Below are 23503 nucleotides of genomic sequence, written 5' to 3'. Positions count from 1 at the left end.
GAATATGCTTGTAAAATTCTTAACAATGCAATATTTATATTGTAATTATTGCGAATAGTTAAATCTCAAGAATTACGCGGAAAACGCCTAAATGTATGCAATTTCCTAAGAAATTCAATGATAAATAACAGAAATTCAATTATTTTAACCATATGAGCTAATTGGTACTAGTTTTGGTGATGAAATCTGGTTTGGGGATATATCTCAAGCATCCTCACAAACTTTCAGGTTGATACCATGTTCAAATCCTTGCTTATAAATAGAAGTTCATAGGTGTTTGTCAATACAGCATCGTGCATGATTTTGAAATTTTACGTTATTTTCATAGTAATAAACATTCTTTAACGCAAAAAACTTTACAACACACAATTCGACAGTAGTTACGACAAGCAACGTTCATTTACTGCAGCTTACATTGAAATTTGTGCTCCATTACGAGTAAATAAAATCGTGTGATACGATGATCAATTTCACCCTTCTGATCAATTACACCCGATTTTACGGTAGTTTGTTGCTTATACCTACAAATTTCTATCCTTGTAATGAACCACACTCAAGTTACGTAAATGAGCATACACTGATAGGCAAAATAAAGTGCCCACCTTACCAGTTTTCGAATTTCTCTCATTGATTTGGTTCAAATTAAAGTTAACACTTTTAAGTCTTTTTTGATATTTGATTTTTGATATTCTTTTAAAGTTGCACTTCCAAAATTTTGATAAAAAAAAAACAGTTTTACTCAAAGAAAAAGAAAATCAATTTGTATTGACAAAAAAGTGCCCACTTCCTTCTTTATCAAAAGATGAATTAAAGAAAAATAAGAGCAATTTAATAGTTAATGTGTCCTCCTTTGGCCTTAAGGACTCGCTGAAGGCGCTTCGGCATGCTTTTCACCAGGTTTTGTAGGTGCTGTGGATCTAGTTCTTCCCAGGCACGCTCCAAGGCTTCAAAATAATTATGTTTGTTGGTAACACTAGTTTTGTCAACCCTGGCATCGAGAATCGCCCACAAATTCTCGATGGGGTTGAGGTCAGGGTTTGGTGGAGGTCATTCCAGCAGTTTAATCCGACAAGACCGGAAGAAAGACTTGGTCTTCTTGGCAGTATGCTTCGGGTCGTTGTCCTGCTGAAATATGAATTTCTCTTCAAGGCCGAAGCGAAACCTTCAGATTTTACCGCAAGATGTTGATGTAGGAATCTGCCGTTATTACCCCATCGATTTTCATAAGGCTTCCTACTCCACCCCATGAAAAACACTCCCAGACCATCATATTTTCTCCTCCATGCTGCACCGTTCCAAATTTAGTAAGTGTAACTTTAAAAGAATATCAAAAATAAAATATCAAAAAAGATTTAAGAGTGTCAACTTTAATTTGAACCAAATCAATGAGAGAAATTCGAAAACTGGTAAAGTGGGCACTTTATTTTGCCTATCAGTGTAGGAGGTATAGGATAATGATTTTCTCAGTTATGATATTTGTAGCTTACCGTTTCAAAAGCAGGATCGTTCGTACTTCGAGATAAATCTCTGAATTCCAATTGCAACGTTGTTACTTCACTAGTGGAGCTGTCTGGAGACCATTTCGGTGGATGCGCCTTCATTGTCTCGATGTTGACATCCGAATACGGTATACCCGATGGCGAATCGAAACATGGTAATAGGCGTTGTCCCAAATCCAGCGCCTTGTCTAAGTACATTTTATCTCCACTCAGATGGTAAGTGCTCAATAACCCCCCCAGCACTCTGATGGTCACCTCGAAAAGGTTTACATCTCGATTCACATCGAATCGCAAATACTGGTCGACCCAGTTTCGAGCCTCATCGTATTCTTCTTGTAGATCCATGATGTACAATGTGTCCAAACTGTCTACGATGGTCAAACCTAGTCCGAACCAGTCGGAATAGCTCATCGAAATGGGTTTCAGATTGTCATGTCCCCAAGCAAACTCCTTGTAACCTCGCCACGAATGTAAGAATGCTTCAATCACAGCTCGCTGTCTTACATTTGTCGGTCCCTAAAAGATTTGAAACAATAACATAAGTTTGGTGAACTCGTAGATGGAGGAGAATTAGTATAATAAAACTAAACCTAATTATAAGCATTCCATGGTATGACCTTTTACAAATACACAAACAGAAGCAAAAGAGACAAATTTGGCGCTCAAATATCTCCATTTACCTACCTTGAAATCTTTGGCATTGTCACTTCGCCGGTTCTCCTCGAGCACATTCTCTTCATTATCAACGATTTCCTTAAGTTCGTTTTGAATCACTTGTAACGTGACTCCTTCGTCATTAGCCATCTCACCTCCAGCATTAATCTCCGGTTCGTCTAATTTCTGCTCCACCAAATGTTGTCGGTTATCATCATTATTCGTTCTACTGCCGCTATCCATTGCTGGAGGCTCATCGATTATATTTTTACTTTCTTCCCCACGGCTACGCATTTCGTTTTTAATATTTTGCGACCCAACCAAGCTGACTTCCTTAACCAAGCTGCCATCCGTCGAACGGAAGCTACGACCGGGAATTCCTTTATCGTGAAGTGCTGTATCAGCTGCTGCTAGATGCAATGAGCCTAGATGTTCGTGCTGCATTCAAAATAGAAAAACGGGATGTGATGGAACAGTGAAATACAGAAATAGTTGCATAGTGGAGATATTGAGGATAAGTGCTAAACGAGCTTAGACGTGTTATAGCAGAAACAAATCACAAACTTCGTTCGAAATTTTCCTTACACGCTGTGCAACCATGACCCAGAACAATAAAACACTCAGTAACACTTACCCGATCTTTGAAGGGAGCAATTTGGATATGCTCCATTTCTTCGGATATTCGGGATTCCCGACTAGCGGCATCATCGTATGGGATTAGGAAGAACACGAAAATGCAGACGGCTATCAATACGATCCAGATTAGGTTTTTTTGAAAACGTGACAACTGATTCCAATGCTAGAGAAAAAAAATACCAAAATATGTGCAAATTAGTTATAGTTTAGCGGTTTTGAGATCTACAATATCTCCTACTCATAGTCGATTGGTGAATTGTACAGGACAAAGTTGATCGACAATGAGAGGGTTTCAATAACTGTCTATGACGAACCAATGATAACTAAAACTCAAGCAATTCAAATTTCCAACTCAATGTAAAAAAAATAATTCAATAGCATTAAGTCAAGTAACTTAAGATATTTTTGTGGTATTCAGTTGGAGCTGCCTGACAGCTTAACTTGTCAAGGCTGAACCCTCGGTCTGGCTTTTGCCAAGTTTCCCCTCTACCAGGACTAATACTCAGACGGACTAGGCTATGGTGCCCACATAAACTTTGTTTTTTATTAGTATTGTGACGTGATAGTTTTTGAAAAATACCCATATTCCCTTGCTTCTGAGAAAAGGAAGCATTGTGAAAATCAGCAGCTCCATCAGAATTTGTTTGAAATAGTAGTGTAGTAGTGTCATTACTAATACATTCGAATTTCGTTCGTTGCACTACGTTTAATTGCACTTCGTTTTAATCGGGCTCCCGTTAAGTGGGCTATAGCCCACCTAAAACGAAGACAAGCGTCACATTCTGACATAAACCGCAATTTGTCAATGTTGGTAGCCCTGAATTTCTATTGTAATCGGTGTTTTGACAGCTCAAATCTTAGCCCGATTAGTGAAAGTCTTTCACTAATCGGGCCACGGGTTTAGTGCAACGAACTAAAGTTGACTGTAATGTCTAGTCAAAATGGATTTGAATAATTTGTCATTTAAGTGCTATTCTGCTTACTCCTGTCTTTTACGTAAGATTAGAGGCTTAAATGTCAATTGTCGTGAAGTCTCAACAAAATTAAGCTGGTTAGTAGTAGTTCTAGTTAATTTCATTTTTTATTGTTAAAAGTATTTATTGGTCATTACGTTCATATATCCTTAAGGCTAAGTAACCCGTCATTCGTTTTGGCAACAATGATGACTTTTCAGCTTGCATTTCAAAGTGATAAAACTCAGTCTTGATAGTTTATTTTGACTTAAAAAAGTATCACAGTACGCTCTAACATGCATAAAGTATGCTCATACCTTTTCAGCTGTGTCAGTGCAAAACCAACTGATTTTCTTTGACTCGAAATCGTGAGGTGAATTAGCAACAATCATCAACGACGCATACAAATTTCAATGACGGCCTACTTCGCCTTAAAGAAAAAGTCACTTTCCTTGTCCGTTCAACAATTTTTCGAACCTAGCAAGTGAACCCTAATGATCGATCTCAGCGTCTTACTTTCCATAGTCAGGGATGAGAAAAGTACTGGAGCAAACATTTACCGCCTCTACATTTACATCTTTCTACACGACCATCAAAATCCAAAGCAAACCATGACGGTTCAAAACAAAAAATGTCACGGCTCTTCAAAAAATGTAATCTTCTTCTTCCTAACGTTTTTCAACCCCGAATGCGAAATGACTCGAGCACAGTGGTGACACGATTTTTGCGGTTTTCGGGGTTTTGCATTTTTGCTCGATAAAGGCAGTATGAAATTGAACTTGTTTATATGTATCGTAACGGAATGATTGTGGTCTTTCTGTTAGAGCTAATAGATTTCAATTAGTTGAAAACACAAGTGAAATATTAGCGATTGAATGATTTAACACTTTTTTCAATCATTCAGCTTGGAATGGCTGCCCGAAAATGGTCATAGTGGAGAGACAAAAACAGTCAAGCAGTGTGTGAACCGTTGGCAGCGCAACGCCTGATGGTATTGATGCTGCTGCTGCTTTGTGTTTTGGTGGAATGGCAGAATCGATGAACTGTGGTGAATTGTGGTCACAGTTCCCAAGACTGTCCATAGTCATTTTTGTAGTGAATATTTAAGGGTAAAGTTACCTTTGGCTTCTATAACAGTCTCCTACAAGATTCATTTTTCGGTGGCAAATGCAATGCTTCACAATGCCTATTTTCTACTTGTAAATTTTGCGATAATGAAGCTTGAATTAGATTATTTATACCGTTGTTACAAAAGAGGTATTTCTTTTTATGGCAATGTAAAAACCATATTAAAATAAGATTGTCGCCACTTATTTCTACTCAGTGAATCTACTAGTTATTTTCCTCAGAGTATTATTCCCTACGTCGTACATGATAACGATGTGTCTAGCTAGCTAATAGTAAGAGTGGCTACGGATCATTCTGGTTAGCAAAAGGCAAACTGATCGTCACCAATAGTATTAATGTCCACTTCGAATAGATTAATTATTTGAAATGGGCATCAATTCTATCAATGACGGAGAATGTCCGTTGGATCACATCCGACATATGGTTGCGTATATGCCATATGAATTATGACGCGGCTTTAAGCAAAAAATATGCCAAAATGTGATACCACCACTACAGGTTACGTTTTTGGTTTTCATCATATGGGCTAATGAATTATGCCCTCCCATCGCGGCAAGGTCGCATAACCAAGGGGAGGGCCTTTTTAATTTAAGATTTATCCCTGTAATATATTAGTTAAATGTTTCCATTTAAAAAGTTCTGCATATCCGGTCGTTTTTCTCATTCATTTGAAAATAAATTCATCGCAATAGATCTGTAGAGTTGCAATTGACATACGCTTGCCCAAATGAGTTCCCTACAGCAGTTTCACGCACTTAAGAAAAGAACCCAAGCCAGCCCAAATTGTCAACGCGCGCATATTTGCGATGTCTCTCGGCGGACATCGACCTGCCAAAAATTCTTTCAGGATACAATGAGCTTTCCCGTTCGGCCTGACACACCCCAACCAATGTTCGGAATATGAAGTGGCAAGGGTAACTTAGAAGAAGTGAACAGGTCTACTTAACCCACCGACGGTCGCCCTAGTGTACTGAGTACACGCACTTTGCGGAAAGTCGAAAAACATGTTGAAAATCCCTTCAAATCGATCCGGGTGTTGGTCCTATTCCAAAATCAACTCTTCTTCTTGCTTGTAGAGAAGAAATTTTTCGAAAAAATCAACAAAAAGTATTCGAAAACATCGTGTTTTTAAAGTAAGTTTTAACGCGTGTACTCAGTACACCAGTGCGACCGCTCGTGTAACTTTTTTTCACCGGGCCCGTCACACGAGCGGTCGCATCGTGTACTGAGTACACGCGGAGCATTTTGATTATAAATCCAAAACTATGCAAGATAGAATATTGATGTCTTCGGCAAATTTCTTGAGTCCAACGGTACAAATTGGTTAGTGGACAAATAAAACTTTGAAAATATCCTCACCTTCCAGGGGCCATCGGATTGTGCTCCGGGGGAACCGATGAAGTGGACATTTCGCAATGCAAAATCTCGAACACAAATATCTCAGGATCTATATATTTTAGCAAGATGGTGTCTTCGGCAAAGTTGTTTAGTAGGTCAAGGACTAACATGTAATAGACCGCTTGTTTCAAAATTCTGCCACCAGTTGGCGCTAGTGAGCATGTATTTTTTCAAACACAGATATCTCAGGATCCTGATTACCTAGAAAGATGCGGTCTTCGACAAAGTTGTTTGGTAGGCCATGGACTTACATATTATATGCCATCCAATTTGAAATTCTGTAACTAGATGGCACTAGTGAGTATACAATATTTCAATCACGAATATCTCAGGATCCTGATTTTTTAGAAAGATGGTGTTTTCGGCAAAGTTGTTCAGTAGTTCAAGGACTAATATGTGATGATCTATTTAATTTGGAATTCTTACACCAGATGGCACTTGTGAGCTTGACATTATTCGAACACGGATATCTCAGTATCCCGATTACCTAGAAAGTTGACGTCTTCAACAAAAGTATTGAGTCGGTGATAGGTCATGTGATAGGCCACCTAACCTGAAATTCTATTTCCAGATGGCGCTAATGAGCATGCTGTATTTTGATCGCGGCGATCTCAGGATAGCGATATTTTAGCAAGATGGTGTCTTCAGAAAAGCTGTTTGGTAGATCAAGGACTAAACATGTGATGTGCCGTTTGATTCGGAATTCTTCCACAGCACGGTGCTAGTGACTATGCATTTTTTTTCGAAAGCAGGTTCTTCAGGATCCTGATTGGGAAAATAAAATTAGATTAAAAATATGGTGTCTTGGATGAAGTAGTTCTGTATATCATGGGCCAACGTGTGAGGGGTAAAGTACTCAAAATTCTTCAACATTCAATTTAAAATGCTGTGGGCTGCTAGATTTCAAATACTTCCATCAGGCTATGCTAAAGGTCCAGATTCTAATTGTTCTAATAAAGAATCTCGAGTTCCAGATTATTTTAAAACTTGACGACTTCGTCAAAGTTATTTAGTAAGCAAAGTGCTGACATGTTATTGGCAATTATATTTGGAATTATGTAACTCGGCGCCAGTGAGAATTTTATTTTCTGAACATCCTTTGATCATTTGGGATATCAAAACACGTTTTGTCAAATGTTAAAATATTTCGCTGTGAATGCATAGGCAAGCACACCATAAAATTAGAGATATAAGGCAGCATCCATTAATTACGTAATGCCAAAATTAAAAATTTTTGACCCCCTCCCCCCTGCTTAACGCTTTTTGTATGAAAAATTTCAAATTTTTGTAAAAGCCGTAACGCCTGAGCCTACTCTCCCTCCTTCTAGAGCGATACGTAATTTGTGGATGCCGCCTAAGGTTAATTCTAGAATTTGAACTAGATTCAAATTGACCAATCTTATTTTTATATCTAGCCTATTAAACGAACTTCTGATGAATACGGTCAGTAGTGTTGGATCCGTTGAATCTGTTGCATGCTCCTTGTGGGCGAGCGACGGATTCCGGATCAATTGTGTCCGGTTCGCGTTACGCGGAAGAAAAAACTAAATGCGCCGGTGAAAAACGAAAAAAAAACCGGTCAATAGTGTTTGATACGTTAAACCTGTTGTAAGCTCCTCTCTAGCGAGCAACGAAATCAATATCGTTTCCGGTTTGCGTAGTAACCGCACTATCAGTGTCGGTCATCCGTGTATATGCTCACGTATTCGTTTCGAATAATATATTTATCATTTACCAAAACGAATCGTTTCCCATATCCAAACTCCCAGTGTTTTCTTGTGGAAGTGAAGAGGACTCCTCGGCTTCTGTAAAGCAAGTAACACGTCAACATTTCCCTCCCATTCCCAAATTGACCTGCATTCGGACGCAGCCGGCGCCGGTATTGTTTATTATAATAATGAGAGCACCAGTACTTACACATTGAGGATGCTACTGCTCCCGAGTAGTGTCTGTTGATTCTCTGTGTAAGTACAGCTGTTCTTGCAATAACGGAGTTGCAACTGCGGGCGGTCAATCATGCTCATGCTCATGCTAGCCTATTAAACGAACTTCTGATGAATACATTGATTATGTTTGCCTGAAAAGACTTCGTAAAACGCACAGAAGTTCTCCTCACATAAGACACGCTATAACTACGCGGTATACAGGTGAATGATATCGGAAATTCTCATGATACGGTGAACCGGGTAAATGAAGATCCGTACACACTTACACAATGTCTCCGACCTCAGCGAAACATTTCGCCAAGAACCCAATAGCTAAGGATTCGGTAATTTTCAAAATCGAATTTCGGAACATATTCTACCGAGATATCGGCAAACCTAATTTTTCACAACATAAGTACTGTTTGATTTAGGTAACATTCGTTTTCGACCCCAATGCAAAGGGTTTCCTAAATATGTTATAATCTAGCATTAATAATGAACAATGTATATAACAAAATCAATGTTGTAGGATGATTTTATATTTCAATATCTAAATAATTTGACTACAAAACTGAGTCATTAAAAGATCGTTTAATTTTGACTTACTTCATTTATAGCAACACAAAAAATATTGTATTTTCGCTGCACTGGTATATTGTGAAACCACCATGAGTCAATTTTTCGCTACTCGATATCGACTTATGGAACCATACTAAAATTCAAATTTCATGTTTACTGTAATTACCCCAACAACAGCTTTCCAAGGTATTACTGTACATAATCCGATATTACCATGAGTCGAAGGTCCCTTCGAGGTTCTGCATTTTTGTATCCATGATGTGAAATCTATAATTTTTCGCACGTTATAAGAATGCTTTTCCGCTTCCTCACGTGAGCATCTTTTTTCGCTCACACTTATTTTCCCTAGAGTTACAATGTAGGATAACCGAAAATCATTCCACTCTGGGGATAATTTCTTTATCACTCCATCATATTTTCGCTCACCCACTGCTCCCGAGAATTATCACTATATGGATAAACAAAAACTTGTGCCGGCGACGGGATTCGAACCTAGAACATTGCTAAAAACAACCGCGATGCGTGCACGCTGTCCATAATACCATATATACTTAATGAAAGTGATGGTACATTAAAGTAACTGCTGCTTGTGGTGATGGGTACAGGAAAAGTTCTCCATGGATAGGAGAGAGAAAAAACCAAAATTCTCACAGCTGTGGAAATATTCAATTATCTATTTTCGCTTTGTTTTGTTGACGGATAAAATCGTAAGCCAGCTTATCGCTGAAAATTTCTGTGAGGGATAAATCCATTATCGTGAGAGTGAGTGAGAATTCGGAACCTTGATCCCTTCAATTATCAGAGTAACCATGGATCGTTAACTTTATGATTATACTAGAGAAGCACTGAGAGCATTTTGAATTTATTTATAAACAACACTGGCAATGACTATAGATCGTTGCACGCCTGACATAACCTCGAAACTCCATATAAAAAAATGTCAACTATTCCAGCAGTGGATGTCATCTACATATAAAAAAAAATCGAAACAATTCCAGCAGTGAATGTCAAAAAGCAGGACAGTTAATTAAGCCTAATGCACTCTTTTAACAAATTCGAGGCGATTGAAACAATATTGTAGTGTGTGTGTCAACCCGTGAGTCGCCATAATAGACCGAGCTAACCGGTGACGTCACTTTCATATCGCTTCACACTAACACACACCCAACTTCGTTTTTGTGTAACAGCTTTTTGACGCCCATTAGGGTAAACAGGTATAATACACCCCCCACCCTGTGGGCCCAAACGCAATGATAGCGGAACGGCAACAGAATGCGGAACCGGTTCGCCAGCATGAATCACACCATCTCGACTGAGCTGTCAACGAATGAAAGTGAACCAACACTGAGTCGACTAGCATGTTATAGTCCATCCTGATGGACCGGTTCCGCTTTCCTTTGCCATTCCGCTTTCATTGCGTTTGGGCCTTTAGGAAAAACTGCACTATCGTAGTAGCAAATGTATTACTTCTATAGTTGTTGGTGTCAAAGTGTTATTTACTTAGTTGGTCATGCTCTGCATACAACTTTTTCTTGTCTGGTAGGGTGCAGAGTAGCTTTGGCACTTCCATGATTCAACTGAAACTGAAACTTTGCAATAAGATACATTTCAATACACATATTGTGGCCAAATATGAGCTCTTAAGCTTAAAAAAACCCACTGCCGAAGTGAATAAAAAATGCCACGAATAGGATCCTCCTCCCTATCTTCTCAAACAAGTACAAGACGTGTTCTGTAAACAGTCCAAATATTGACGTTTCAAAACAAACCGGGCAACATGCCCCTCCCATAGAAAAAGTTCTGCAGCATTGTTGAAATGCCTCCAAGGAGAATTCCACCACTTGCTAATCTTAAAATGGTTCATTGGCAGTCGTCTTCCGGTAAGGGGTCGTCCATAAATGACGTAGCTTTTTAGGGGGGAGGGGGGTCTCCACGAATTTGTGACGATGTGTGACGAGGGGGAGGGAGGGGTCCTAGCTAGTGGACGTAGCATTTTGAATCACGTCGGTAAAATGAGCGGCGCTGAAAAAAATGACACGTAATTATTTTTTTATCAAACTTCTTTTTTCTTTGTTTTCTTTGGGTTCTAAAATGATGATTCAGCTTCAACACATTCCTATGACAAGATTGAAAAAAATCAAAGATATTTTTGATTTTAAATAATTATGTGAACATTATATTCATGTATTAATCAAATAATTTATAAAAATATAAATTGAAAGATAAATAAATTAATTAAAAATCAAGGCTTTAAAGACTTGGAAAACATTGTTTTAGTTCTATTCATATTTTCTGTAAAAGCTTATTTCTTTAAAAAACATATGATCGCTCTGGCAAATATTACATTACATTAAAACAAGATATTAATTCCGTGTATTATGCTCTCAATGTTGCAGAAGATCTCCACCCAATCAACTCATCGATTTGTTTTGATATATCAATGCTCTTGATGGAATAGCCTGAACTAAACTTGATGGAAAAACCTGGACAACAGATTCCAGTGTTATCGAAATTGTTCTATCATTCAATTTTCATAATAACTCGGTAATTTGAAGAAAGATTATTTTTAGTATATAATTGTTGCGTTATAGGTTGTGTAAGATTATTTCAGTATGGGGATCGATAGTGAAGTTAAGCTGAAAAATTAATAAAGTTGAATAACTTGTATAATAATCGCTAAGATTTTCTGAACATTCCAAATATTACAAGTGTAATCTTTTCTACATCTGGCACCTGATTGCTAAATGGATTTGATTTTGGATAATAATGACGAATACATTTTCACTGAAATCCGTTTCCTAACAACGAATAATTAAAAACCAATCCTCTACTATAATTAAATGTCTTTTCAACATATTATGAAATCTATTGTACCCTAACTCGTTACTGAACCTATCAATCCAATCAAAGATTTTTTCTTTTTTTATATCTTCAGCTGTAAACTAATTTTTCATGGTAACAACAGCAAAAGTAATACAATTTAGCAAACAACTTAAACAGGAAAAAGTTCATTTAAAACTGTTTTACAAATTACTTTTTTATTAATTATAATTGAATTTAAAATTAATCAATTAATAATTTTATTAAAAATAAATTACTTTTGAGCGCTACTGCAAATCAAACATTTATTCGTTTGATTATCCTTACGGTTCAGTCAGTAATTAATATCAAAACATGTATTGAACTTCTGAATTCCATTACATATTTTGTTTTAAACCTAAGGAAAACAAATAAAATAATTGTAGGGAGGGGGAGGGGGGTTTGCTTGATATGCTACGTATTTTCCAAGGGGGGGTATCAGCATTTGTGACGAAATGCTACGAGGGGGGAGGGGGGGTGTAAAAAATCAGTGAAAAAATGCTACGTCATTTATGGACGGTCCCTAAAAGTTTTTATAATACGTAAAATAGTAAAGGTTAGGCTTCATTTACAACGGGGCTTGCTAATCAAACGGCACATCTTATGTTTAGTCCTTGATCTACTAAACAACTTTGCCGAAGACACCATCTTGCTATAATATCGCTATCCTAAGATAGCTGCGATCAACATACAGCATGCTCACTAGCGCCTAGGTGGTAGAATTTCTAGTTAAGTGCCCGATCACACGCTAAGCCTTAACCTGTAATCAATACATATTAGTCCATGAACTACTGAACAACTTTGCCGAAAACACCATCTTTCTAAAAAATCGGGATCCTGAGATATTCATGATTGAAATATTGTATACTCACTAGCGCCATCTGGTTGCATAATTTCAAGTTAGATGGCATATAATATGTTAGTCCTTGACCTACTAAACAACTTTGTCGAAGACCGCATATTTCTAGGTAATCAGGATCCTGAGATATCTGTGTTTGAAAAATTACATGCTCACTAGCGCCAACTGGTGGCAGAATTTTGAAACAAGCGGCCTATTACGTGTTAGTCCTTGACCTACTGAACGACTTTGCCGAAGACACCATCTTGCTAAAATATATAGATCCTGAGATATCTGCGTTCGAGATGTTGCATTGCGAAATGTCCACTTTATCTGTTCCCCGGGGCACAATCCGATGGCCACAAAAAGGTGAGGATGGTTCCAATATTTTATTTGTCCACTAATCAATTGGTACCGTTGGACTGAAGAAATTTGCCGAAGACATCAATATTCTATCTTGCCTAGCTTTGGATTTACAATCAAAATTGCTCCGCGTGTACTCAGTACACGATGCGACCGCTGGTGTAACTTTTTTTTGAGCGACTGACGGAAGGTTAATATATAACGCATTAATCGTGGCCATCGTGGCAATAGAAGATTGTAACGATTTTTCAAGCAAATTATTAATTATTTTATTTGACATTTGTTCCAATGTTTCAACATTCCTACATAGAATACTCATTGGTACTATACCAGGGAGGAAGCTTCGGAATCATTTTCAAAATTTTATTTTGAATCCTCTGCAGAGCTTTCTTCCTGGTATTACAACAGCTAGTCCATATTGGTACAGCATACAACATGGCTGGCCTGAAAATTAGTTTGAAGATCAAAAGCTTGTTCTTAAGACAAAGTTTTGATTTTCTATTAATAAGGGGATAGAGACATTTTACATATTTGTTACTATTGGTTTGAATGCCCTCAATGTGATTTTTGAAAGTTAAATTCGTATCTAGCAAGAGCCTTAGATACTTAGCTTCATCTGACCAATTTATAGGAACCCCTCTCATCGTGACAACATGTCTACTTGAAGGTTTCAAATAAAGAGCTTTTGGTTTATGTGGGAATATCATTAGTTGAGTTTTGGAAGCATTAGGAGAAATCTTCTATTTATGCAAGTATGAAGAAAAAATATCCAAACTTTTTTGCAATCGACTTCAGATGACACGCAGGCTTCGTCCTTTGGCGGAGAGGCCTGTGTCATCCGCAAACAAAAATTTTTGACATCCCTCAGGTAACTCAGGTAAGTCAGATGTGAAAATATTGTATAATATTGGTCCCAAAATGCTGCCTTGAGGAACATCAGCATAATTTACCTGATTATTAACCTGAAGTGTACGATGTGACAGATAACTTTGAATTATTCTAACAATGTATGTTGGAAAATTAAAGTTTTTAAATTTTACGATTAAGCCTTCATGCCAAACACTGTTGAATGCTTTTTCTATGTCTAGAAGAGCAAGACCAGTAGAACAGCTTTCAGATTTGTTGGAACGAATCAAATTTGTTACACGTAAAAGTTGATGAGCGGTCGAATGTCCATGGCGAAATCCGAATTGTTCATTGGCAAAAATTGAATTCTCGTTGATGTGGACCATCATTCTCTTCAAAATAACTTTTTCAAAAAGTTTACTGATGGAAGAAAGCAAACTGATTTGACGATAGCTGGAAGCTTCTGCAGGATTTTTGTCTGGTTTTAAAATTTGTTACAACCTTAGCATTCATCCATTTGTCAGAAAAATATACCAACTGAAAACATTTCTAAATATATCAACTAAGAATGATAAGAAGCTACTTTCTGGAAGTTTCTTGATGAGGATGTAGGATGTACATGCACTATGGGCGGTTTCCATACAGACTGACGGCCAAAAATATTTTTTTCTATCTCATGTCGTATTTATGAGTTTTATGATACAAATTCGATGTTTTATTTTCAAAAACAAGTTTTCGAGACTAACTTTTGAATAGGGCCTATAGCGAAATTTTAAACTTTGTTACTTATAATGCATATAAGCCATTTATGCGATTAACGTTGTGCAAACCATTATAAATATTAAAACTTACATAGATATGATGATATGAATGATTTAGCGAAATTCAGTTATTTTCTGAATTAGTTTTTAGCTGTTTTCAATAGAAAATGGTTAAAAATATTGGAAAAATTCAAAAAGCCTTAAATTAAAAAAGTGCAAATTTGTGCAGCTAAATTCTTCACGATCCTTTAGTTTACATCCCAAAGTACCCTTGGATCTGAATTTAAGCCTGGGACAACTTGGGACAAAAAAGTACTCGATGTGTTAACTATAAGCTTATTCGATTTTTTTAATCTCTTTATAAAAAAAAAAACATCGTAAAAGCCACTATTTTGGTGCTTTTTTAATTTTTTTTATTGTTTCTAGGAAGCTTTTTTTGTAAGCTTTCAAATGGTTTAAAAACATTTTACGTAAGTATAATAGAAAAAAAGTTATATTCATTTGAGTAAACCATAGTTTTAGTTAATAAAAACAAGTTTTTCTCCATAGGCTCAACTTTGGCACCTCATATCTGAGTGTGCAATGCAAATCATGCCCTAATATTTTAGGGATTTCTTGGCAAACATGTTTACAATGAAATGGCGAACAAGAATTGAAATTTGGGGCACATCACTTTTTTGATTATTGGCCACCTGATAAGCCATAGTGACATGATCAGAATCAAAAACAGCATGAGTGTTCAGTTGGCTACAAAGATGACTAGAGTCGGTTAAGACCAAATCAATCGTAGATGGATATCTAGAAGAGGAAAAACATGTAGGGATATCAGGGTATTGAATTGAGAAATATCCCGAAGAGCATTTATGAAATAAAATTCTGCCGTTGGAATTACTTTGTGAATTATTCCATGACCGATGTTTGGCATTAAAGTCACCAATGACAAAAAATGTTGACTTATTGCGAGTCAATTTTCGCAAGTCAGTTTGGAGCAAATTAACTTGCTGTCCATAGCATTGAAAAGGCAAATATCCAGCTATGAAAGTATATTTACCAAGCTGTGTTTCAACAGAAACACCTAAAGTTTCAAAAACTTTAGTTTCAAATGACGAAAACGGTTGATGTTTTATACGCCTATGAATGGTGATTCCCCACATGCTCCATCAAGTCGATCATCACGATAAACAAAAAAATAGGATCTCTTTTGAGTTTGGATCCAGGATTTATATAAGTTTCAGTAATAACTGCTAAATATATGTTATTAGAATTTTCGGTAGACGAAGAGGCGGAGTTGAAATTTCCTGTGGCGGCAGATTTTTTATTTGATTTGAAACAATTAGAACGGTTACTCGTAGTATGATAAGGGGAGGATTTTAAATTACTCGCCACAATATCGACAAAGGATTTTCCTAGGGTAGATCCATTCGAAATCAAAAGATTTGAACGGCTACTCGACGGAATAAAATTAGTTTGAGAATTAGCATGATTATAATCTTCTTGATGGGTCTGATCAAGCGATCGATAACTGAAAAATGAACATTGTTCGATACTCTACCAGGGGAATTCCGGAAACGACCGTTACCGTTACCGTAACGGATATTGCCGTTCATCTGCCTGGCACGAGCCTCGACGACTCGCTTACGCGAAAGGCAATCCCAAAAGTTTGATTGACGAGGGCCCTTACAATTTGCGCATTCATATTTTTTGGTATCAGATGTCCTTAGCGTGAAAAGAACTTCCGCAAATCATGCATTTAGCATCCATGCGGCAATGTTTTGTTCAAAGACCCCACTTTTGGTACCAACGGCACTGAGTGGGGTTCTGGAAATTTCGTCCAGGTTTCTGGAAATGTTCCCATGTCACACAGACATCGAACATAAGGGCCCTATTTTATAAGTCGAGTCGACCAAAAACGACTCGACTGGAGTCACTGTCGACCAAAAATGTTGCTCGACACGGCTCTGTCACTCGAGTTTTTCGACAGCCCTCACTCTATGTGACTGGATTACTATGGCAGTCGACGGGTGACATCTGAAATATACCTGCTTACTTTGATCGACAGTGATTATAGACGAGTCACTTAAATCTGCTCGATTTACAAAATAAACCCCTAAGTCTTGCTTTTTCTAAAGCTTTAATATTATGTAGATCTTTTTCGTTACAGTGAACTAAATAATATTCATGAGAAAGCCCTTTCCGAAGAAATCCAGATTGGGTTATCTTTTTCATAATGATTACTTAGGGTAGGGAAAATCCATGTAAATCATTTATTCAATTTTTGATCTCTTCAGTTGACTTATAGTCACTTGAGAGAACTTTCAAGACGACTTTTAACAAATGTTCTGTTTTGTCGCCATAAGTAAAAAAGTGGTGCTTCTTCTCTTCAAGATATTTGAGAAGAAGTTCGCGATCTCTAAGAGTTTCCGGCAAAACGCGACAGTCTCCTTTCTTTGCAATTTGGAAGGAAACCTTGATTCCCCTAATGGAGTTCAAGATCTCCCGCCTAAATCCCCCAAATTCGGAACAACTGATCACGATAGGCGACACTCTTTACTTCCTCACTTGAATCAAAACGCCTGGGCTAGAGGCTGCTTCGATTTGATGTTCGGAAAATGTAACTAGAGCATCGAACTGATTGCTCATTTCGATGGAATTATCAACATTATCCATTTCACCCTTGGAAGAAAGCGCGCATTCCGGAGAAACGTTCTTTCTTCCATTCTTGCCATGATTAGTGACAGTTTCAAACCCCACTTTTTTTAGGGAAGCTGTAAATTTAGAGATTCACCCTTACTTTTGTTTGTAGTTGCAACCATGTTCAGTAAATAAACGGAAGAAGACGAGACCTCCTAAGAGATTTTTTCCCAAGACGGTGTCCAAGAACAGGGTGTCTACTCGTTTACCGAAATGAAATTCCCTGATATTTCCAGGTTTTTCAAGGCTTTACAAAAAAAAATCAGGTTCAAGAAATACTCTAATTTATATGTCTAAGAGCCGATTTCTTCACCCCCCACTTAGGTTTTAAAATCTAGTTTAATCATTTGGTTAAACGTGGTTTGCGGCTTAAGCGAAGGTGAAGAAACGGCCTTAAAACAAACTAATGACAAATCTTAAAATGTTTTCAATTTAATAGCTATTTATACACTTCTAAAGATTATTTAAAGCATGTTGAAGCTATTCCAATATCCAATATTACAATATGAGGATGCTAACAATACCAAAGCTTATGTTTTATTCAAATGAATTGTATTTGCCAATGATGATGTTTTTTATTTCGTTTGTAAGAGCTTGTGAACTGAACGGAACTCTCAAGTACATCAGTAGGCTTCTTCTTGAAATTATTTGAGGCACAGATTATGTACCATTCATTTCCATCGGTCGTTTGGATAGCTAAGACAGCTTCATGGGCGCAAAGTAAAACTTTATTTGGATTTGTGGCAATATTTTACAATAAACACTAAGTTAATCGATGTGATCATACAGTTCCGACCTGCATAAAAGCTAAATTCTTTAAAATATCTCAAATTGAATCAATCGTGTTAATGGTCTGCTACATATTTAAGTAGACATATAGGGCGAGTGTACCATTAGTGGTGCACCTAAGGGAAAACTGCTAAAACACGGTGTTAAGATCATGAAATATATGATTTTAACGTATCATTCGATAGATCTCAAATCCTTCTATCATTCAAATGTATAAAAATCACGATTCATTTGAAATTTTCCTGCAAAAAGCCTTGCACCAATAATAGGAACACTGTTCCTTTAGTGGAGGTATATTTTAAGGATGGTTCCTTTAGTGGCGCAAACCATTGATTTCTTATGGGACCCTCCACTATGGGTACTGATGCACCACTATAGGTGCAAAGGAGCAAAAAAAATAAGCAAAATAATTCTTTTTAATACTTTTACGGTTAAATTTCATGAATATTATTCGATTACTTGTATCATTTTCGCATCGTGTATAATACAAAAATATCACATAATCATTTATTAGCGCGAAACATGCCAAAACACACTACCTCCACTATTGGAGCTACCTCCACTAAGGGAGCGTTTGCCCTAACTGCCGTGAATCGCAAGTCAGTCCCATTTGTAAAAAATAGGCATTAAGAAAATGGGGTGTGAAGTTTCTAAATTCGTTTTCTATACGAATATTCAAAAAATACCAGAGGTTTGAAATATGTTTGAATCTTAATGAAACTTTCACAATTTGCTTTTCACCTCGATATCTTTCTAAGAAAAATATAAAGATTTTCAACATATGGTTCATTTTTGTGTTACACAATGCGGAAATCTGTAGTGAGACTGATATGCGGCTACTTTTCATTATGGGACAATTTGACTTGGTGTTTTTCCTACTTTTTCCGAACAAATCGTATGATCTCATTAAAGCAGCTGAAAGAGCATTGGAAGATATGTTGAAAACTTAACTCAACTCCATTTTGACGAAAATGCAGATGGGACTGACTTGCGATTCACGGCAGTATACCCATCTAAATTAATATAAATAATCCGTAAAATTTCTGGATCCCGATCCATTTTTTTTTTCGGATAATAAAAACACGGATTATCAAGCCCCTGGGTAATCGCGTTCGACTGTATAACATTTAACTGTGGTAACTTAAATAAATGATGACTTTTTTCATTTCCTTCGAAAAAGTTCTAAATTAATCACGATTGTAACAAAATATTGAATTTGAAGTTATTCAAATTCCAGAACACTTTCCGAAAATCGTTTGTTCTGACATCAAATATTTTCCAAAAATATTAAAAATTGTGCATGAAGCAATATGAATAGGAAATTTAGAAATCTCTTTCCAAAAAAAGAGACTAAAAAGTAATCAAAACGAGACGAAACAGTAATAATAAAAAAACGAAACCTAACAGGAACCACGATAAAACAGTTTAATCAGATCAGACATTTCTCAGAGATTTTTTTTTCAAATTTCTCGTGACATTACGACGCCAAACCAACAAATCTGGTATACGCCAGTAACGTACAAACATTCTTCGATGTATTATAACGACATTACGATAGGGATTGATTGATATCTTTATTTGAGATTTCCACTCTCCAAGAATTTCCTAAGAAATTCCTCCAAAAGTTTTGTTTTGGATGTCTCAAAATAGAACCAAGTTTTTTTTTTCAAAAAATATCATAAGCAATACCTCAGGGCTTCCATCAAAAATACCAATATATTATTTCAGATATTTTTCGCAAAAGCTTTTAGTCCTCTAGTATTTTATCCGGTGATACTCCAATCAGTTTTTCTTGAACATCCTCCAAGACTCCCGTTTAAAACATGTTATAATATTCAACTAGAAACTTCTCCAGATGTCGCCTAGAATTTCTCAGGATTTTCTACAAAATTGTTCATTAGATTTTTTTAAGGATTTTAATTGCAAATTTCTCTGATGACACCTTTAGGAATTACTCCCGAGATTGCTCCTAAGATTTCTTCGGAAATTCCTCCATTAATTCTAAGAGATTTCTCAAAGAAGTTTTCAGGAGTTTTCTCCAAGGAAATTTGAATGAAAGTTTACAGTAAGTTGAGAAATAATTCGTGAAGTATTCCTAAAGCAAATTTTAGGGTACCTTATGTTACAGTTACTTATTTAATTTCTTATGTCACCCTTGATGAAAAAGGATTTTCAGCAAGACTCACTCTTGATAAGCTTTCCAAGATTAGAGCTAAATTATTGCTAAGATGATTGAAAAATATAAAAAAACATCTCGCAGGATATTGTGAAGGAACTGCTGGAAAAAAACAGGACAATATTCCTAAAAGAATGTGTAGTGTTCCGGCAGCACTGCTCCCATGAAAGGCAGTGAACTCGCCGGCGATTGTAGTCCGTTTGTCAATGCGACGGTGACATAGCTGATAGAGAGATTAGACAACGTGTTAACAAGATTGTTGAAAGTGAATTTATAAATTCTTGGATTTCAAATGAATTGTTTTAAAAGCTAGATCTAAAAGTAAGTTGGGCCGAAATTTGAAGGATTGAATTATGTCTCTAATATACATCATATGAACTAGATTTCTCTTTGCCCTAGAATATTACTAGTTTAGTGTGTCCGGGTAGAACTGAAGTCATCCTGATTGATAAGTGTTCAATAACGGGTAAACTTAATCTAAATTGATTTAATCGATTGCCTAAATTTTACTGTTGCCTTTTGCAAGATAGAACTTCTTCGAACCGTATTGTTCAGGACCAGCGTTTCGACGTAACACGTTAGGAGAAGACTATCGTAAGTGGATGTAACCTATAATTCAATAATTTGCCTAATAAACTATATAGTATAGCTTTAAGCTTCGCTGGACAAAAGCTGTAAAGGTTCTTCTGGCGTCTTATAAAAATGCTGATGTGAAACCTTATTGAATATTCTATGGGGATTTTTTGAGAAATTGATTGGAAGAGGTTTGAATGAACTCCAAAATTCCTTGAACGAAACGCTGGAGATATTCCTAGAAAAAAATCAAAAGAAACTTAATAACGAATGAAATTCTGTGGAAAACTTTGGAAATCTCTTAGATTAAGTTCTGTAGAACTCGGTTGAAAAGTTAGTGAAAAAATATTTGGAGGAAGTCCTGGGATAGACTTTGTTCAAAGTACTCCCTGAGAAAATTACTAGAGGTAGTAACGTTGAAATGCTCAAGTATTTCCTGAAGCAAATTCGGGAGTAATTCCGGTAAGCATCATATGAAAAATTGCTGAAAAAATAGAGAAATTTCTTGAAGTATTCCTGATAAAATCTCTGGAGCAACCACAAGGATAACTCCTGAAACTGTTCTCGAGAAATATGAGAAGAAATTTTGCATCTAAACTATCTGCAAGCAATATAAGGAAAATAAGACTTTAGAGACTATTTTGAATAAAATAGAGACTTCAGACACCTTCCATAAAAAATAGAGGCTTTTCAGAGACTTGCATGAAAACGGTATCTAAAAAGAAACCTGCTATCAGCCCTAGATATGTTAATCCTTAACTAAATAAATAAAGAGACATTATAAACATCAATCATGTTTTGATAAACTGATAAAATTTGATACTTGAAAGGATCCTCACTGAACAGCTCATATAGTGCTTCGAGAGCGGCGCAGCCGAATTTTTTTTCGAATGAAGAGTGCTTTCTGGCAAATATTGGTAGCTTTGAGTTATGACGCAAAAATCCTTTGTTGTGAACATATTCTATCATGAATTACTACCTCAAAATAATTTCCCTGATTGTTATCGGAATTCCCTGAGAATTCCAGGTTTTTTTCCAGGTTAAATAAAATTCCCTGATAATTCCAGGTTTTCCAGGTTTTTCCAGGTAGTAGACACCCTGAAGAAGGATTACCACCGCTTGCTTTCGCTAACGGGTCCAACAAAAAATCGAAAACACTGATTCAACCAAGGATCGTAAAGGCATCAATAGTAGAAAAAACAGTATTGAAAAGTACTGTTTTAGTAGCACCGAAAAGTACCCTTTTTTATTTTAGCACTGAAAAGCACTGTTTTTGTAGCACTGAGGAGTACTGTTTTATTGCTTCAGGTAGTTTTAAAAAACTTCCTAGGGCAGATAGAATTCGTGTACGCACAGCACGAAGGTACGATGCGCAATATCAAAAGCTTTAATTTGGCGTATTTGTAGAGTATACAGGGCTCACTAAGCCCGGCTTATCATTTATTTTATAAAAAAAAATGTTTCATAGGCTGGCCACAATCGGTGTTTCTAGCCTAGAATTTTGTGTAAAAGAGTCACAGTGAACTTTCCAGATTGAGATTAACATCAGTGGCGGCAACCAGGGAGCGCAATAACTATGGATCAATAACTAGCACCAAGAGACCCAAAAAAACAAAACTACATGCGAATTGCTACTATAGTTAAGCAAATATATAACGAAATTTTCGTGTTTTTTCCAAAAATAAACTGAATGCTTTGTGGGAGAAGTTTGTCAAACATTCAAATCTAGAGGTGTTTTTGGCGGGATATCTAGATAATCTCCTGAAAGTATTCCAGAAGAAACATCTTGAGTCTTCGGAACAGCCTCATCTGAAGGTATCTTTTAGAGCCTCTAGAATTTTTCACCAGAATTCAATCCCGAGAATCCGTTTCAGAGAATTGCTTTAAAATACTGACTAAATCATTACAAAGAGATCTATCCCGAGCGTTTATCATTAGGATACAATAAAATTTTAAAGCAATATCATGAGAATCACAAAAAGGTTCAATATATTCAAATGTTTCTTTAAAAAAAATTAATTTCCACCAAATACTTATACTTACCCTTCTCAGACTTTTTCTCGACCCAGTTCCACCGACAGACTCCCCAATAGGCAACAGCAGAGAGATGTGTTCCTTTCGTAAATCCATCTTTACTGGTGCTTCTTATATACGATCGTAAGAAGCTCAAAAAAGGTGCTTTCGATGGGCACCTTATTCCAAGTTCAATTATTGTTCTACGCAAATGGGATGCTTCGTATAAATATTTTATATTTCCGCACGGATGGTTGTCTTCTTCTATAGATTCATATGTACACACTTCACTTCCCTTGCTGGAGCTTTTCCATTGTATAAACCAAAAACATTTCTCACATAACGGAACACAATGCTATTTCTTGTGTCACTGCGATACCCTAAATTAGATTCTCTTCTTATTCGGGGAACTATCCCATCACACTTGAGTTAACACTTGATAATAATTGGTGTAGTAGTTCCAAACCCAGATGCCCACAATCAAAACTTTGTGATGTTCTTTTATGTACACCTGCTGAAGGAAGAAGATTTTGCACTGATTTACTTTCCGTGAGAATTTCGTTTTCAGAACGACCTTTCCGACGTAGGCAAAAATCTCCGCCAGGAAATCACTTCCGCTCACCACTTCATAACACCGGTAATGTTTTTCAAATGGATCACAACGACAAACTTTCTAATCAATTCTACGCGAAGAAACAATCTAGCCTCACAGAGGATGGGTTTTTCCTAAAACTTAATCCATCTTCAGCTGTGAAGAAAGCCAGAATGTCTGCTTCCTCCGTTTCTACCTTTTTTCGCTTATGTTTTATGTTGATGACTGTT

At 36.6% G+C, this 23503-nt stretch overlaps 1 protein-coding gene across 3 annotated transcripts in view; it reads right to left on the bottom strand.

The window, feature by feature from the left end:
* LOC5567412 (endoplasmic reticulum mannosyl-oligosaccharide 1,2-alpha-mannosidase) overlaps positions 1-23503 on the bottom strand; it is a 31400-nt gene extending 7897 nt beyond the window's left edge. The window contains exons 1-5 of one of the 3 annotated variants that reach the window (XM_021854896.1): positions 23304-23503; positions 22712-23195; positions 2788-2952; positions 2184-2591; positions 1488-2015 (exon numbers count right to left, since the gene is read on the bottom strand). In XM_021854896.1, the coding sequence (XP_021710588.1) occupies positions 1488-2015; positions 2184-2591; positions 2788-2952; positions 22712-22798 (1188 nt within the window). In that variant the 5' untranslated portion in view covers positions 22799-23195; positions 23304-23503. Of the gene's footprint in view, positions 1-1487; positions 2016-2183; positions 2592-2787; positions 2953-22711 lie in introns of all 3 variants that reach the window. The other 2 variants (XM_021854903.1, XM_001657362.2) reach the window with 2 other exon arrangements.

This window comes from Aedes aegypti, chromosome 1 (assembly GCF_002204515.2).
Source record: "Aedes aegypti strain LVP_AGWG chromosome 1, AaegL5.0 Primary Assembly, whole genome shotgun sequence".
Taxonomy (NCBI): Eukaryota; Metazoa; Arthropoda; class Insecta; order Diptera; family Culicidae; genus Aedes; species Aedes aegypti.
Note: the sequence above shows the minus strand (reverse complement) of the source record. Positions and strands in the feature narration are given on the sequence as shown.